Source organism: Nelusetta ayraudi, unplaced genomic scaffold (assembly GCF_046127955.1).
Source record: "Nelusetta ayraudi isolate G7.1 ecotype Tasmania unplaced genomic scaffold, CSIRO-AGI_Nayr_v1 ptg000135l, whole genome shotgun sequence".
Lineage (NCBI taxonomy): Eukaryota > Metazoa > Chordata > Actinopteri > Tetraodontiformes > Monacanthidae > Nelusetta > Nelusetta ayraudi.
In genome coordinates, this window is record NW_027466185.1 from 6,350,001 (window position 1) to 6,367,551 (window position 17,551).

At 43.5% G+C, this 17,551-nt stretch overlaps 2 protein-coding genes across 3 annotated transcripts in view; one reads left to right on the forward strand and one right to left on the reverse strand.

Annotated features, from left to right (window-relative positions):
• elk3 (ETS transcription factor ELK3) overlaps nucleotides 1-3,577 on the forward strand; it is a 10,703-nt gene extending 7,126 nt beyond the window's left edge. Inside the window, exons 4-6 of one of the 2 annotated variants that reach the window (XM_076051815.1) lie at nucleotides 390-512; nucleotides 2,105-2,238; nucleotides 2,338-3,577. In XM_076051815.1, the coding sequence (XP_075907930.1) occupies nucleotides 390-512; nucleotides 2,105-2,197 (216 nt within the window). In that variant the 3' untranslated portion in view covers nucleotides 2,198-2,238; nucleotides 2,338-3,577. Of the gene's footprint in view, nucleotides 1-389; nucleotides 513-2,104 lie in introns of both variants that reach the window. The other variant, XM_076051814.1, reaches the window with a different exon arrangement.
• Nucleotides 3,578-5,005: 1,428 nt separating this feature from the next.
• Nucleotides 5,006-17,551, reverse strand: part of cdk17 (cyclin dependent kinase 17) — a 34,877-nt gene continuing 22,331 nt past the window's right edge. The window contains exons 4-17 of the mRNA XM_076051813.1: nucleotides 16,937-17,070; nucleotides 11,660-11,785; nucleotides 10,931-10,987; nucleotides 10,736-10,850; nucleotides 10,470-10,564; nucleotides 9,992-10,054; nucleotides 9,654-9,777; nucleotides 9,346-9,466; nucleotides 8,317-8,414; nucleotides 8,122-8,227; nucleotides 7,832-7,874; nucleotides 7,294-7,384; nucleotides 7,134-7,211; nucleotides 5,006-6,669 (exon numbers count right to left, since the gene is read on the reverse strand). Coding sequence (XP_075907928.1) covers nucleotides 6,629-6,669; nucleotides 7,134-7,211; nucleotides 7,294-7,384; nucleotides 7,832-7,874; nucleotides 8,122-8,227; nucleotides 8,317-8,414; nucleotides 9,346-9,466; nucleotides 9,654-9,777; nucleotides 9,992-10,054; nucleotides 10,470-10,564; nucleotides 10,736-10,850; nucleotides 10,931-10,987; nucleotides 11,660-11,785; nucleotides 16,937-17,070 — 1,292 coding nt within the window. The 3' untranslated portion in view covers nucleotides 5,006-6,628. The remainder of the gene's footprint in view (nucleotides 6,670-7,133; nucleotides 7,212-7,293; nucleotides 7,385-7,831; nucleotides 7,875-8,121; nucleotides 8,228-8,316; nucleotides 8,415-9,345; nucleotides 9,467-9,653; nucleotides 9,778-9,991; nucleotides 10,055-10,469; nucleotides 10,565-10,735; nucleotides 10,851-10,930; nucleotides 10,988-11,659; nucleotides 11,786-16,936; nucleotides 17,071-17,551) is intronic.

The window sequence follows — 17,551 nt, forward strand, 5'->3', positions numbered from 1 at the left end:
ACTCGTTTTCCTCAGAACTCAACTTAAAAACAGCTAAATATTTGGGTAACCAGTGTCTTCCTTTTCTCTATGCTCGCGTGCTTCCTCAGACTACTCAAAGGGCAACATCTGAGACGAGACAGAAGAAAATAGATGCCATGAATTCTGCATGAGCGACGCTTCCTGACCTGGAGTCGGTCTGCAGGGTCTGTCTGGTGAAGGCGGGTTCACTAGAGGGCAGGCTCGGCTTCTGGTGGAGGGCCGGGTGTTACGACGACCTCACCGCAGGGCCGCTGCCAGAGCAAACTGTGTTTCCAAACTGTGTATTTATTCTCTGACTTTTTCTCTCTCTCTTTCTTTCTCTCTCTCTCTCTCCTTTTTTTTTGAAACTTTTGGTTTGGTTAATGCAGACTCCGTCTGGTCTGCTGCTCGCTCCCAGTCCCCTGCTCTCCAATATCCACTTCTGGCCCGGCCTCAGCCCCGTGGGACCCCTCAGCCCCGCCCAGCTGCAGAGTCATGCACCGCTTTTTCAGGTAGTGTCGACGCTGACCTAGAAAACTGTTCGGCCTCTCGTCCCTCCGGCGTCTGCACGCAAAGAGACGCATCCCATTGAGACAAATAATAATAATATTGTTGTAGTACACAAGATTGGTCTTGGTCTTAAGACCGGTCTCGATACCACTTTATAAGGGTCTTGGACCATTTTCACTCTGTCTTGTCTCGGTCTCGGACTCGGCGAACTCGGGATTTTTGATCAAGACCTGTCGAAACTCAGCCAGCACTGCAATGACAAATAATAAAATAAAAGAAAGCTTTTGTTTTGCCACCTCGTCTATACAGCCATGCAGATCTTTGAGGCTTTTCACAACCACCATGAGTGAGATGAGTGTATTTTTAGCGTTTAGCTCAGACATTAAAGGTTCCTACGCATCTTGTTAATACTTGGCATGTTATCATTTTCAGTTGAATAATTCCTAGTTCTTTTAATTTTTAATTTTATGAAGCAAAGTTTTTTTTTTTTTTTTAATGGTTCAAAATAGCTGACAAAGTAGCAAAATGTTAAAGAAAATGTATTAAGATATACCTTGCTAAAAAGAAATGTTGCTGTTTCCTTTATGTAGAAGCAAACTTGAACATGAAAAAATGCATTTGTTCTGTTTTGTTGTGATTTTTCTTTGATATATACAGTCTTGGTCTCAAATTCGATACTCTCTCATCTTGATAATGTCTTGGTCTCGATTTGTGCTTGGCTACAACATGAAATAATTATTAAAAAAAAAGTCTCAGTACGTTCACACGAAAAAATTTGCCATGGGAGGAAAAACCCACAAACAAAAACAACAGCAGAAAACTAAGACAAACCGCAGTGCAGGTCAAATTGTGCCATTCCTGGTACACTCCAGCTTTTTGCGTGCGTCTCCGTTCTGTCCTTTTTGAAAAGCTTAATTCGCAGTTAATGGCCTCACTCCTTCCCCCACATCGTCACCCCACAGCCTCCCTTAGTCCCCCACACACACGAAAAGTATGTACATGGGATTCACGGAGAGTGCCAGGGTTTCAAAATAAGCTGCAGATGTTTCCGGTCACGTCCGGGACAGGAGGAAGGCGGGGGGGGGGGACTTCCTGTTGCCCTAGTACACTATCTAAATTAGCACTTTAAACAAAGAGATACACACCGTGCTGTTTTGAAGTGCCACGCTCCAGACAAATTACCTTCACAAGCGAGCAAAAACACCCACCATATACAGTATATACTGTATAGAAGCAGCACATTTAGGCCTCTTTTGGCCTCCTATTAAAAAATGTTGCCTTTTAGCTTCCTGTTTGATGCTTTGTGGGAGCTTTCACTTTAGCAAGAGGACAGAAACGAGGTAGTTTTCAGAGGGCACAACAAAGACAGAGGTGTTGTTACTCACCTGGGGGAAGGGGTCATGCCCTCTGTGACATCACAAGGGGAAGAATTCTGATTGAGTTTCCTTTGGCACACATTTTGAGATGGGTGACGAAAGCAAAGGATGGACTTCTTCTAATTTGTGGAAAGTTCACTGACGGCTAGAAAAAGAGTGCCGGCAAATATGAAATACTGGCTGCAATTTGACACTTCTGATTCTTTGTGTCCCCTCAGTTCCCCACCCTGCTGAACGGGCCAATCCCTGTACCTCTACCCAGCGTGGACGGTCGGTCTCCGCTGCATTCCTCCAGCGGCCACAAGTCCTGATAGCATTTAGAGCTCCAAGGGTTGGTTCTGATCAGCACAGAGTAAGTGGCCGGGCCGGACCAGCTGGACTGTTGATGCAGGAAAAAGCCTGGATTCACCAGGAGGCCAGTCAGTCACACATCTTTCCTGTTTATTTTCAGGAGAAAAAGGAACTGTTACTCTCAATGAGGACTATTTCTTCTGTTTTTGTTTTTTATTTTTCATTTCCCAGCGCAACCTAAAGTACTCTTTTAACACTCAGCATTAAATTTTCAACATTTCAAGATGTGAGAAGCTCTTAAATGTTTTACAGGATCCTCTCATCTCGTTTAAAACTTTTCAAATATCCTTCCATTTGGTTTCAACACCTGTGATGCAGAGTGGTAGCAAATATTTGAATACTGTTCCCAATTTTAGCTCCATTTTAATTTGAACAGAATCGAATCCACCTATTGAGAGGAGTACAAAACCAGGAACCCTCAAGTCTGTATCCTTGAAATTAGGCAGGGATTGGTAAGGGCTTGTTCTTTGACAAACAGACACACCTGTGGAAAAGCCCTTCGCTACCAACTTCTGTTATAGTCAAACATAAACTTAACAACCAATTAGGCGCCCAGAACATAATATCAATATATTGCTTCAAAAATCCAAAGTTTGAAACTTCAGCTGACCTAAAGTTTGAACAGACAACATGCTTATTTGAGAACTTTCATAAAGCTAATTGTTTATTTACTAGCTTGCCGGCTATATTGCTGTTAAACAAATATTACTCCTCTTTTTATCCCCTCTGGGGAACGACATTATGTTCCATTAATTTATTGGTTCGTCAGTATGAAGTGACAGCAGTTTGACGATAGCCTGCTACGGCTAATAACTTGTTACTGCATTTTAGACATTTTTTTTTTTTTAGCATTCTAAGAGGAAAAGGTCCTCTAACTGGATGAGCCTTGAGTGAATTGGCTGGCTAATTTATACACCCGACCAGTTTCACTCTGGAGATTTGGAAAATGTTTGGCAGGTGTGACCACGAGAGGTAAATCCTTCCCTGACGCCTAGCAGGGCACCTGCTAGCTAGCATGCTTTGCCTTCATTTTCTCCTTTATTGCTTGGATTTGATGCTGTGAATTTTTTTTAAATGTCTTTTTGAAACGCTCCGCTCCTTATGCCTTGCGCCAGCCGTGCCTTCAACGTTATAGAGAATTGTAAATGTATGTAGTGTTTTAAGTGGATGATAAAGACATTCCAGGTCAATATTGCACACTTGTTTTGTAAAAATGACCTCCAATTATTTTTCTAGAGAGATTTTTAAAAAAAACAACAAAAAAAAAACATTCTCAGTGGTTTGTTTGTATCTTGTTTTTGTTATGAGGGAAATAAAATTAGTTACTTTTTTCAAGTCAAGAGTGTTTGCTTTGTCGGTTTGTTCACACCTACACACTCACGCGCGCACACACGATCGGAAGAAAGACAAGTAGTGTATGAAACAGATTAAATTTACTTTCAATGGTTATGAGAAATAAATAGTTCCAGTAAAAAGATTCACACACCAACTGTAGACCGGCAGCTCAGTGTTTCAGAGGTTGAATTCACAACACAGAAGGCCTTCCATGCATCAGGCACACGCACACATACAAGCACACGGACACACACACACACACACATTCTGACATGTTCACATGACTTCAGATCATTCATGTTTGAAAAAAAAAAAGGTTGAATTTTTTTTTACAAGTTTAAAATGATAAACATCTCGCCATTACAGAAATCTCCTTTCCTGCATGTATCTGCTGTTTTGGTAAGCTTACTTTAAAAATGCTATAATTACCACTGACAGAACAGCTAAACAATGTTCCAATGTTAAAAATTTGCATAAAATTATTTAGTAAAAACTTTTCTCTCTTTTTTTAAACGTGCCAATGTATCAGAGATGCATCCAAACACGGACACAGATGTAATGGAACACAATGAGGGTAAAAGAAGGGGTCTCCTCATTTTAAAGCTACCATGGGTATAGAACTCTGCCAGTGGGTCAGTAATACAGGACTTTCCACCATTAATATAATGAATTTTCCTCCTGTAAAAACAACTTGCTACACAATTTAAAGAGAAAACTACAAACAATCTGCTTAGAAATTTTGTAACACACTGTTGGGGAAAAACGTATCTAAGAAATGGCGTCAAGGTTCACAATTATTTCCTCATTATACTTAGTCATTCAAGAGTTGACCAAGAACTACAAAAGATCAAATTTTTGGTATTTGATCATTATGTTAAAATCAGGACCCTCGTGGTGCACACATCCTTTCGTGCATTGTTGTGCTCTGTACCCTTTAAACCTTCTCATGCAATTAATTCCCCCTCTGGTGTACAAACACTGGTAACCAGAAATGTAGCTAAAAGCTTCTGCGCTGGTACATTTTTGCTACTAAGAGGTTGCAAAGTGTTCTCTGCCTTTTCTGAGTTGACTGCTGGATTTATTTTATTTTGAATTATTTATTTATTTTAGCAAAATGGCATTTGTGGGGGTCTGTCCGTCTAAAACATGATTGTTTTTTTTGTTTTGTTTACCTCCGATGTTGAAACTAGGTTACAGTTTCCACCTTCTGATGGAAAGTTTGACATTTAAAAAAATAACTATATACCAAGAAAACACTACAAGAATAAGAAACAGTAGAAACGACATGAAGCACCGTCTTTCTTTGACGACTGTTTCACAATGACTAGCTCTAGCTCTGTTATTTGTGCCGAGATGAACTAACATACTTCTGGTGCCAGCTTCAATACTGTACACACACACAGGGGTGGCGGCAATCTTTCTTTTTTTTCTTAAAAAAACTGCCGCCTGACTCCCACCTGTCCATCCAAACGTTAACCTAAGTCCAGTCAGAGGTGGAAAGAAAAGTCAGTGGAGGGATCAGTAGGACTCATTGGGGGCGGGGGGTCACTGCTTCAGCAAACATACAGTAAAAGGAAAGATTTCTTGAATGGCTTCACCTTTTCGCATCAATGTGAACAACACAAACAGCGAGCATTTCAAGCGGGCAATTAAATTCCAATTTGAAAACTCCCGTGTACAAACGCTGAGAGAGCACGCGGTCCGACGCTGTACAGATAGAAACATTTCACTTCGCAAGAGTCCCGACGGCTGTGACACACACAAAAATAAAAACATGCCACGACTGTTGTTTTCACGAGGAGAGGTCAAGGGTCACAGACATAGAGAGAGAGAGAGAGAGAGAGAGAGAGAGAGAGAGAGAGAGTGAGAGAGAGAGAGTGAACACATCTTAATACTGTTGGGTAAAGTCAGGGCCATGTTCTGGCGCACGTCCCAGGTTGAGAAAAAAAATTAAAAAAAATAAGTTGAAGAAAAAGACATTGAAGTGCAAGTTTTAAAAAAAACAAGGAGTTACTGCGGAGAGATCGCCCAATGCACACAGAGCAAGAGAAAGAGAGAGTAGCTTGCATTTTTTTTAAAGCACTATCGTCCTGGCAGTTCGGTGAGGAGTGTCTGGAAAAGGCTCGCTGGCTCACGATGGAATGTCATGTGACTTTCTGCTCAATGCGCTTCCACCTTCATTTTGGTTCCATTTTCCAAACCAGGATGACCAAGACATCCAGTGGTAGGTGTTGTCCGCTGCCCAGTTTGATTGGACCCATAACAATAAAGGAAAAGTCCAGTATTCAAAGCGGCGTGTGGAGTCAAGCCCTGCAAAGGCCAGCAGGGGCCGCCATAAGCCGAGCTATTTCAGCGTGACAACAGCGAGGACTCCATAGAAGCCTTCCCTCGTCTCTCTAAACCTGCAAATGTTGTGGAGTTCTGTCACGGAAGCTCAAAGAAAAAGTAAAACATACATTTCAAATATATATATTTATATATGTATTTATATCTATATAACAATATACATATTTATATTAAAAAAAAAGAAAAGAAAATGAAGTGAGCATCGGGTGTCCAAGCACAACAACGAGAACAACTTGGATCACGAAAGTCAACTGTTGAACGTGGACAAAGCCGGTAGAACCGTAGCAGGAAGAAAAAACAAAAAAAACAAGAATAATAATAAGAAAAAACAACAGAAAACCTCGCTGACTGCTCAACTGTGCATGGCGTCTTGAGTTCACATCATGTCCACACACTCACGTACACACGCAGACACACACGCAGACACGCGCACACAGTGTGTTAAATACAGACAGTAGTAGTTTAGCAGCAAAAAAATTCAACCCCACCTCGGCCCCACCCCCAATAAATAAACAGTCTCCAAATAGAATCAAGCCCAGAGTCACTCGCTCCAAGGAGTGTGAGCTTGTGTGTGTGTGTGTGTGTGTGTGTGTGCAAAGGAAAGGGTGGGAGAGCAAAGGGGAGGGTCGCTCCGATGGGGAGGTGGGCTCATGCTAACGATTGGTCGGGAGGCGACCAAGGGCTTGTCAATCATCCTGGCCCCATCATGCTCAGAAGAGCATGCTTTGTCGCCTGTTGATTTTGCCGTTTCCTGCAAAGCAAATGGAAGACTTTTAAAATACATTACCCATAAGGCCTCACCCTCTAAGAAAAATAACTAATCTAATTACACAGCAGACACAAAATCTGCAAAAGAGAGGCACTGTTTATATGTAGCAATTGCATTATGGGAGATGTATGCCACGTTATGCAAAGGTCTCATACTATGCAAATTGAAGTGTTTTTGGCAATATGTGTCTTTGCACTGTAGTTTACATTAGAATTAAAAAAACTCCATCCTTTACTTCTTTTGCTTGCTCTAATTTTCAGAAAGTCGGTGCAAAGTTGAACTTGAAATGAGCCCCTTGTGGTCTCCCGAGTGACCACAATGTGAGAGAGCTACATTTTTCAAACTTACTTCACTATGAATAACATTTCATACTGAAGAGCTGACAACTGCACTGCGTGGGACCTGATAAGGGAGAGCTGCTCCAGACATCACGCCCAGCCACTCACCTGACTCTGGGTACGAAGAGTTCCTGTAACCCGGGTCTCTCTGGAGCTGCACTTCTTTTAACGTGAATATGGAAATGCCTACAACCACAAAGAAGAGCTTCAGTCTACAGCAAACCACGAGAAAAAAAAAGCTGATGATTTGCATAGAGTGTGCGCTCACTCTCGGCCAGGGTGCGAACTCTCATGCCAAGCTGCCTGAAGTAGGAATGTTTCATGGCCTCCTCGGCCGAAATCCTCTTCTTGGATTCGTACTGCGGTGGGGGAGCAACAGGAAGCGTCAATCACTGTGTGATTTTGGCATGTAGCAACGGCACACTCAGTGTTCAGTCAGAGACAGATAAGATCCAGCAGCCTATTGTTTGGGGAAACTGATTGAGCTTACTCCACCTCCTGCTGGCTACAACAGGTACTGAAGGAATGTTATTCCAAAATAATCTTGTTGGCTTTGATGTATAAATGGTTTTGAGTAATAAGAATAATATTGTATATACTGAATCTATTGATGATCCATCGATTGACTAAACGCATTAATATGCGTTAATATGCTAATAATATGCATATTGAGCTTTGACTCGTTCAGGTTGAGCTTTATGTGATTTAAATAGCTTGGCATATAAATAATGATAATATCAAGGCTACCTGTGGAAAAAAGTGCAACATGATAAAAGTGAGGTGGGGGTGTGTGTGGCAAAACTCACTTTGAGGAATGAAAGCAGCAACTCGATGCCTTCGCTGTCCAGCCTGGAAGCGACAAAAACAAGGTTAAGTGTACGGCTTGTGGGCTGGTGGGAGGCCATAGGCTCGTGAGAGGAAGGAAGTGCATGGCTGTCTGCGAAAAACAGGATTTCCTGCCTGTGACACTCATGTGAGTGACAAAAACACCCATGGGCCACACAAACCCAAAAGGAATGATATAAATAAATAAAAAAACAAAAACAAAAATCATACGAGATCGTCTTCACAGGCAATCAGCAGGTATCTGCGGTACCTGGGAGCGTGGTTGATCAGCGGCTGCGGTTTGTACTTGGGGAAGTTGTAGGACTTGAACTCCTCCACGGACGAGATTCCCGGCCAGTTCTCCTCGGTGGGCGTGCCTGGAGAAACGAACAACGCCGTGCCAATCAGACGTCAACCCCTTTCCTCATCCTCACCCTCCTCCAGGATGTGGCCGGCGGCCGCTCACCCAGTAACCTGAAGATGAGGTGGAGCTCGTCCTCCACGGTGGAGCCGGGGAACAGCGGCCGACCTGCAGCCATCTCGTAGAATATACAGCCAACGCCCCTGAGGACACGCATCAGCACCAGCAGCTCTTGTCATATATTTATAAGCATGGACTTGTTGTTCAGTGTGTCAAAACACGCTTAAAAATACACTCATGCTAACTGGATTTTTTTTTTTAACCTATCTGCCTACTTTACTGTCTTTCCATCTCCGACCCACCTACCTATCTTTCCATCTAAGCACCTTTTCATGCATTTACTTCCCTACCGATCATTAAAGTACAGACCACTTACCTATCCATCTATCCTACCAAACTACTGACAAACTACCTACCTAATTTTAAATACATAGCCATTAGTGGTGTAAAGATAAACCGATTTGAATCGATTTGAATAGATCCGAGTGCATCGGTTGATGGAGCCCTGGATCGGTAAAGATCGGTAAAGTAAAAATAAGCACTTGGGGTTAAATTGTCCATTTGTATTGAATCGTCCCTGAATCGGATCGTAGCTTGTGAATCGAGATTTGAATCGGATCGTTTTGTGAGTGAAAGATTCACACCCCTAATAGCCATCCATCTGCTGTCCAAATTACCTAGAAACCGAGTAGCAATGCATTAAAACCACCCAATAATGTGACCACCCACCGACTTATGCATCAATCTACCAATCTATCAACTAAAGCACAAAACAAACTACCTGTCTATCAAACCATCTACCAATTGAAATGCCCCCCTGACTGCGCTCTGCTATCTAACTATCTGCTATCTGTTATCTAGCACAAATTTTTATTTGTATGTATTTTTTTATTTTGTATTTTGTACAAGCTTATTGCAGAAAAGCAACATCAGTGATGCGGTCATTGTTAGACCCATTGATTAAATCACTAATATACAGTGAATGGGGTAAAAGAGAACAGCTACATGCAATGAGGGCAGAAGTATTACACAAACATTAAGATAAAGGATGTGGAATTTTGCAGAGGCTCGTACCACATATCGATCTGTGTGGAGTACTCCGAGGATCCCAGCAGGACATCGGGAGGCCGGTACCAGAGAGTGACCACCTCATTGGAGTAGGTTTTGGTCGGGACAGACTTGGCCCTTGCAAGACCTGCCCACCCACAGCAGACATAAACAGACATGAGGACTGTTTACAAAGGAGAGAGGGCATTACATCTGCATAAACAGCACCGCTTTTTTTATTGTTTTTTTTTTTTCTCTCCCCACATCCACAGAAGAAAGCGCTCCTTATCCTTAATTCTACCCTGCACTAAAAACTCCATCCCAGCTCCTCTCACCGAAATCAGCCAGTTTGAGTTCTCCTCGCTCGTTGATGAGGAGGTTCTGGGGTTTCAGGTCCCTGTGGAGAACTTTCCTCTTGTGACAATATGACAGGCCCCGTAATATCTGGAAGAGGAAAATCTGGAACGATATGCACGAGATGAAGAGTTTAAGTGTGAATAATCTTTACCTTTTGTCAGGTTAACAAACCAACCACAGAGGCTTAGACGGGGTGGGAAGAAAGAGACACGTGAGGTTTTGGTTCCAAAGGTCATTTCGGATTACAACTCTGAAATGCACACAAAAGCAACAGGCAAGTTTCTGGAAACACCTCACAATGATTGGCTCTCCTCACCTTCACATTGTGCATGCTCATGATGTTCCCACAGTCGTCCATATACTGTTTGAGGTCTTTGTCCTACAGGATGATATGAGACTGTTAGACTGTAGTGGCTAAAACTGCACCTGAAGACCATCTCTCAGTCTAACGCCAGAGATGGTCTAAAAACATTCCTGTTCTCTTTCTGAGAAAAACCAGTTCGCTAGTCGGCTAATTGGTGAAGAGGCCTGTTTCCTCAGACTTCTGGCATAGCTTCTGTCAGCCTTCAATCTCCATTACCACAGCCTCTTCCTGTTTAGTGTTGCTGCACGTTAACTGTTGTCCAAAGTTTTAAATCCCTGATCCTGTTTGGAAATGGATGCGGTGGGCTTTTCTGCGCTGTTTTGAATTTTTTTAGCCCAGTGTTTTTACTCGCGGCCAAACAAAAGGAAATTTTGAGCCTATCACACCGCGGGGCCCGTCCGTGTGTCGAGAGCGAGTGCGAGAGTCTAACCAGGTACTCGAAGACGAGCGTGAGGCTCTTCTCAGTGTGGACGATGTCGTGCAGAGTCACGATGTTGGCGTGCTTGAGGTCCTTTAATAACGATACTGCAGAGACAAAAGTAGCGAGAAACGTGCAGATCAGAAAAAAGGATCATTCATGTTTGTTTTTTTAAAACGGTCATACAGTTCTTTTGCAACTGATCTCCAAAAACCTGCGCATTACACTCCTGCAAAAATTCATTTAAAAAAAAAAAAACAAAACGGGAGGGTGACTACCTTCCCGGATGGCCGTGCACGGCGCTCCCTCCTCGTGCTCCAAACGGATCTCCTTCAGCGCCACCAGGTTGTCCGTCAGCTTGCTGCGCCCCTTGAACACCGTGGCGTAGGTCCCCTGCGTGCGACACGAGACGCGGGTTACGATCTGAGCGCACTGACCAGGCGACGCGCTGCCTTCGCCGGCGACTGTCTCACCTCTCCCAGTTTGTCCAGCTTGATGTACGTCTCCAGCTTCCCGAAACCGATCTCCGACTGGGGGAACGACAGAGGTCGGAGTCAGGACAAATGAAACACAAGATAGATGGATAGATAGACAGATGGATAGATGGATAGATGGACAGATGGATAGATAGATAGATAGATAGATAGATAGATAGATAGATAGATAGATAGATAGATACATAGAAGGCTTTATTTTCCATCAGCAAATCAGTTCATAAAATAGTGCGGAGCAAGAGAATAATTCAACTGAAGAATTTGAGGTATAAATAATAGTAAAATGAAGGACAAAAAAAGGTGAGAGTCACAGGTTTGATTATTGTCTGACAGCATCCAGAAAATTAAACTGCTGTGCTGCCTGTGTTGCATTCTGACAATCCCAATTTTAGATCAAATGCTTGTTTCCTATTTTTAATTTTCACCGTCGCTGCTATTAATATCCTGAGACGAACGACATCACAGCGGAAAAGCCACGAAAGGCCAAGAAAAAAAACAACATTTTTGATCAAATCAGAAGCTCTGCTGATGCGGCACTGACTTCCCGATTGTTGACGGGTTGTATTGACAAGGGGGAACGCTCGCTCAGGATGAGTTGCGTGACCTAATTGGACGGGCTTAAGGTGCCTAATGGTGGGGAGTGGCGGTTGCCGCGGTGAGCGTGGCTCAGCTGACAGCCAGGTGCTGGACGGCCGATGCTGCACTGACCAGCGATGCCCTGCGGGAGCGTCGGCTGAGCGGCTGGTCAAAGGGTGGGCTGCTGAGCTGCAGCTTCTCCAGGTAGCCGTCCGGGATCCGGATGTCAGCAGGCAGAGACAAGCGCTTGTTCAGGTCCTGGAATACACACACACACACACACACACACACACACACACACACACACACACACACACACACACACACACACACACACACACACACACACACACACACACACACACACACACACACGGGAGAGGAAGATTGAAATGACAAATCCATTTATGATCCGATCACTTCAAAACGTCAACATTTTCACTACAGGTGCAATAAAAACACTTATTTAGAAACACTTACACAAATATGTAAATAATTTGCATATATAGTTAATTTCCTGATTTCTTTTTAATTCACTCTCTGCACCATTTAAATCTTCTCTTTTACCCCCTAAAATGCTATTTTTCCTCTTGTCTCACCCCTCTGACCAAATTGAATCTCAAATAAAACAGTAAAAATTAAATTTAAATTTAATTTTTTTGGTATTATTTGTTTCATTGCTGTCTCCTGTAACTGTGGGGACATTTGTCTTAATAAACATAATATTTCAAATAACACTTATTATTCATGGAGAGTGTGTCCCACAACATGCACGCAACCCTGTTACCATAACCTTTTTAGCGTAGTAGAAGAAGAAAGCAGTGAATCACATGATACGCTGGACTTAACGTCATCAAACAGTTTTCCAAAAGAATGGGTAGAGCAAAGGTATGTCCTCTCTTCTATTTTTCATATTTTATAACATAGTTAGCCTTGCTTGAATGCCTCATTGTACCTCATGCAACCCTGTTATGCATATGATCAGAATATGACAGTTGAGTAACAGCAAAGTAAAAACAATAAAAAATTGCACCATTGGTCTGTAAGCTGAGCTAATCAAGCCTTTGATAGTTTATTATCTATTATTGATAAATATGTAGCAGAAAATCAGAAAAGTGAAGGTTTATTTTTCAAGAATTTTGAAGCCAAAATGTCATCCAATTCTGCAATGACCCTTTCGTTTTATGTGCGAAAAACGGACCACCACATTCTACACCACGGCTTTTACAAAGTTTACCAAAGTTTTGATGTGATGTCATCGACACGCCAGCATCATTTTGATTGGTTAGAGGTCTAGCTGTTCGCCTTTTCGCCTCTGTAGAATTCAATACAAGAGCGAAAAAGTAACAACCGCTTTTCTGCTCCGTGGAAATTTGCTGCCATTTTTTTTTTCTTCTTCTTTTTTTTTTAAAGAAGCGAATTATTCGCCTCGCAAATTCGCTCCCGGTGTGTAAGGACCTTTATGCTGCAGCAGCATCCCGGCGAGCAGCTTTTAATCATTTCAGAAGATGTATGTTAAATAAAAGGAACAGGAAAAGGTACAGCATGCGAAAAAAAAAAGTGTCCTGATGCCAATGACAAAAAGGGCAAAAAAATCTTTCCCCAGTTGCTTCTTGATGGCCAATTATCAACACCTGCCCAACTTCTTACATGTGTGCATTCTTAGCCTTGAGCAGTGCTTCTCAATAAATCCATTGCCGCTTCCTGCAGCCGTGCAAGTCGAGCGTTACTGCAGCAGCCCTGCTGCCTTTCTGCACCGTGTGGGGGGCAGCAGCAGCAGCAGCAGCAGCAGCAGCAGCAGCAGCAGCACGAGACAGCGTCGACGACCGAGTCCGCCTACTCGTCTCAAAAATAACTCTGGTCTCCTCCGTCTCCCGAGGCAAGGAGAGCTCCTTCACCGTCTAATGGAGGGTTAAAAAACTGCGGTTCAGTCCAAAACACTCCCGTTAGGCACAACTCACTTCGCTCGTTTCCAAACAATAACACGCCTCAAGCCGGAAAAACAAAAAAGGAAAAATCCCGTCTTTTAGTTCTTTTTATTCCTTCTGTTCTTTCAAAGAGCATCTGCCAAAACAATCAGTTCTGGAGTGCGACCCGTTGTGATGTCACAGAGGGCGCCAACACCTGTCTCTGCCCCGTGGCTGACTTGTTGTCCCACCTGGATGGTCACACAAAGCAATGCAATCCCATTAACCAGGCGGCTCAGAGAAGTGTGGATATTCAAAGGAGGCTGTGAACAGAGGGCTAAATATAGGCTTTCCTCTGCATCTATATGCTATTTCATTAGGTGGGGCTGCTTTTCTCAAGTCTAGCATAAAAACTCTTGTTACTGTGTGTAAAAAAAAAACACAAAATGAGCAAAAACAGACAAATTTCTAATGTCTCTCTCATTGTGATTCGCACTGCGTCCCAGTCCAAATAAAGACCTCAATGACTGCGTCCAGCCACAGATACTGTAGACAAGGCAGCCAGGAGCGGAGGCGCCCGCACGCCTTCAGGTCTGACCCGCTCGCTTCCTACCCGAGCGTCCCGGCGCGGCAGCTGCGATCTTGAGAAGTGCGATCGTTGTTGTGATTTTCCCTTTTCGCCGTGTATAAACGATGCGAGTCTTACGTAACCCGGCGCCTCAAAGCTCACAAGCGTCTGATTTCTGAGAACATTTTGTCTATTTCTGGATCCCCTTTGCAATTAATCTGACATTTAGCAAACATTTCAAAAGGTGTTTTTAAAGGCCGCTGTATTCTGCGAAAATCACTTCACGATGTTTGGTTTTTTCACAATGACACGAGTCCATAGGCAGTGTTTTTCCTTCTGCCGCCACCTCTCTGCTCAACCCTGGTGAAGACAAGAGGCTGTGAGAGCGCCGTCTAGACCCACTCTACGTGTAAAGTGCCCTCAGTTGTGAAATGGCACTGTGTGGATGAGCTTGTATCGGAACTGAATGATGGACTACGTGGCTGTATGGTTTGGACACCCAGTTTCTGAACTCTGATTCAGCAGGATGCCCAAAGTAAGAGGTTTCTTTAAAGGTATAGCTGTGAGCAGAGGGCTGAATAAGCTGCTTTCTGAAGATCTTGAGAGTTTTTGTTGTTGTTTGAAGTGTGATCATAAATCACGTGGGGGCAGCTCAAAAAAATGCAGAGTCGGTGCAATGTGGAACCTTTCAACTAAGTGACAACATTGCATTTCTGGTTTCTGGTGTTTATGTTAAATCACAACTGGTTCATCTTTCAAGAAAACGTGTTGACCGGCTCTGACAAAGAGTTTGTGATAAACAGTGGATGTGCAATTTCACAAAATCTGTATTACAATTGTGTTTTTCTTTCCTTATCATGGGTTCTTTTATCTCAGAAATATGTTTCTGCGTATTCTTCCACCTTCATCAGAGTGTCACATGATGTTGGTGTGTGACTCGTCTTACCAGTTGATGTTGCTTGTGTTTTTTTCCCCTGCAAATTAAAAACTCCCTGAATCTAGTTGCTTTGTTTTCATTGTTCTAAAGTTCAATGTCCTCTTGGCCACCAGCGACGCAGTCAAGTGCGTGAACTTGATGCTAACATGACTTCTCGATGATGTAAACAGACGCTTAATGAAAACACACAGTAGATACTGAGGCATCAGAATGTCTGTCCTATTGTGTATCTTTGTTATTTACGATATTGCAATCCCTTAACACTGTACTCAGTGACGGCTAAATGAAACAACCCGACGGCTGCGACTTAAATGGATCACAAGATTCATTTCCGAATCTAAAAATCCACAGCGGCCCCGTCACTGGAAGCTGAAGGCGGAGGAGCTGGTAATAAGAGTGAGAGAAGCGAGTTCAGACCGTGCCCTTCACCTGTTCAGTCATATAGTGTATCTTTATGAACGCCTCCGGGGAATTGAGAAGAGGAGAACTGAGAAAAGTGCTCGACAAGCGAGTCATGGAGAGTGCTCCTGTGTGTGTGTGTGTGTGTGTGTGTGTGTGTGTGTGTGTGTGTGTGTGTGTGTGTGTGTGTGTGTGTGCGTGCACGTCCTTGCACCCAATTAGCGACAAGCGGCAGCATCCTTCAGCTCTCGGAGAACCCACACATAAGGCTGAAGGCTCTGCGCCGGGAAAAAGTGGGTCACCTTTTGTGTGTACGTGAACGTCGGAGAGACATTGAGAAGATGGTGATGTCGCGGCGGTGCACTTTGTCACGCACGGCCCCCCGCCAGCAGGGGGCGTGAGGCCACCGGGCTGAGGATGGGCCCGGTTTCCTGCTGAGCGACAAACTGGCCCGCAAGGCTTTTGAATCCATAAAGAGAAGAATTATTCCAAACGCCTGGTGTGATATTGCGAAAACCCACGACAAAGCAACACTTTCATTCGCAGGAAGGCAGTTTGTCATCCTTTTTTCCCTGCTTACATAATGTCCCGTGGGGAACAACTTCACACACACACACACACACACACACACACACACACACACACACACACGGCACAAACGTACAGTAGCTGGAAACAACACTGAGAACTTTTGCAGGTCGAGCAAGTCAGTTGACATTCTGCTGCAGCTCCTGCGAGGACCAGCGTGTAACCAGGAGGCCACGGTGCATTTTTCGGAGAGCAGTTTCCATCTGCGAGAGCCCGAAGCCTCTGCTGACGGAAATCCCACCACGCTTTTACTGCCAGCCTAATTTAACGTTTGGTGTCAATGGCAGTGTGATTATTATGGGCGGGGCTCGACGATGTCAATCTTTTTAGGAGAAAAAGAGAGACTTGCAAAGCGGCCCCGATCAGTGTGGTTGGGATCACTCCATAAAAGTAATCCAACTAATGAATAATGATTACTCCTTAAAAAGTAATCTCATTACGTCTTTAACTACTTTGTTTCATAAGTAATAAGTTACTTATGACTAATTACATTCATTCATTCATTCATCTTCTATACCCGCTTATTCCTATTCAGGGTCACGGGGGTCTGCTGGAGCCTCTCCCAGCTGTCTCAGGGCGAAATGACTAATTACTTTAGTTAAAAAAATATAAAGTAGCAGTTGGAGAACAAACCACAATGTTCTTTCATTTAGACGAGATGAACTCAAAGTAATGTTTGTATTTTTAGCTACAAATGCAATCACAGTTTTTTCTTTTGCCACCACCATGCTTTGTTTTGGTGCGTCGTCGCATATCAACGATGCTGCATGCACGACTGCATGATCAATCCGTGGATAATAACACATTTTTAGCTTGCAAAATATTCCAGAAAAGTAATGGAATCGTTACTCGACAAAGTAATTACGATATAATTACCAGTTTCATAAAAGTAGTTTAATTACGGTAGTGGATTACTTAGTAATAGATAACTCGCCAACACTGGCCCCGACATAGTTAAACAGAGAGCTGTGTGATGCCAGGGAGTGCGAGACGCCTTTGCCGTGTCTCACCTCCATGGAGATCCGTCGGTGGACACGGTTCCGCAGGCACACGCCGGTCGGAGACTGCACCTCGTCCGAAGACGTCCCCGACGCCTGGTCGCTCTCGCCGTCGGAGCCCATCTTCAGGTTCTCGTGCACGATGTCTGGGGAAAAGGCAAGAGAATGTATTAAGGAACAATGACTGAAAAGAATTATAGTCACGATTTAAAGACCGCATAGCAGTTCTGTACAAGTGAAAACTCGATGAAGACATCTAGCGTCAACTTTTAAATAACTAAGTTTTTTAAAAATACGCAACTTTTTGTTACATGAAGGCGGCAGCAATTTTAGAAAGCCAGAGTAAAGTTTGCACGTCTTCACGCAAAGGGTTCTGCCTTTCCAAAACTTGCTAAAGTGATCTTCCTCTTTGTAAACAGAGAGCACTGTAGGTATCCAGAAAACAGCATAATTAGCCCTCTGTTGGCAGCCTTCTCTTAAAAACTCTTGTTTAGCAACCTGCTAAAGCTGATGCTGCATGTTGGGAAGGGGATGACAATGAGGCACGTGCGAGTCGGTCTAAGCAGAAGGTTGAAGGTTCACTATCCTGGGAGCCCTTTGTGACATCACAAAGGATTCATGTCCCAC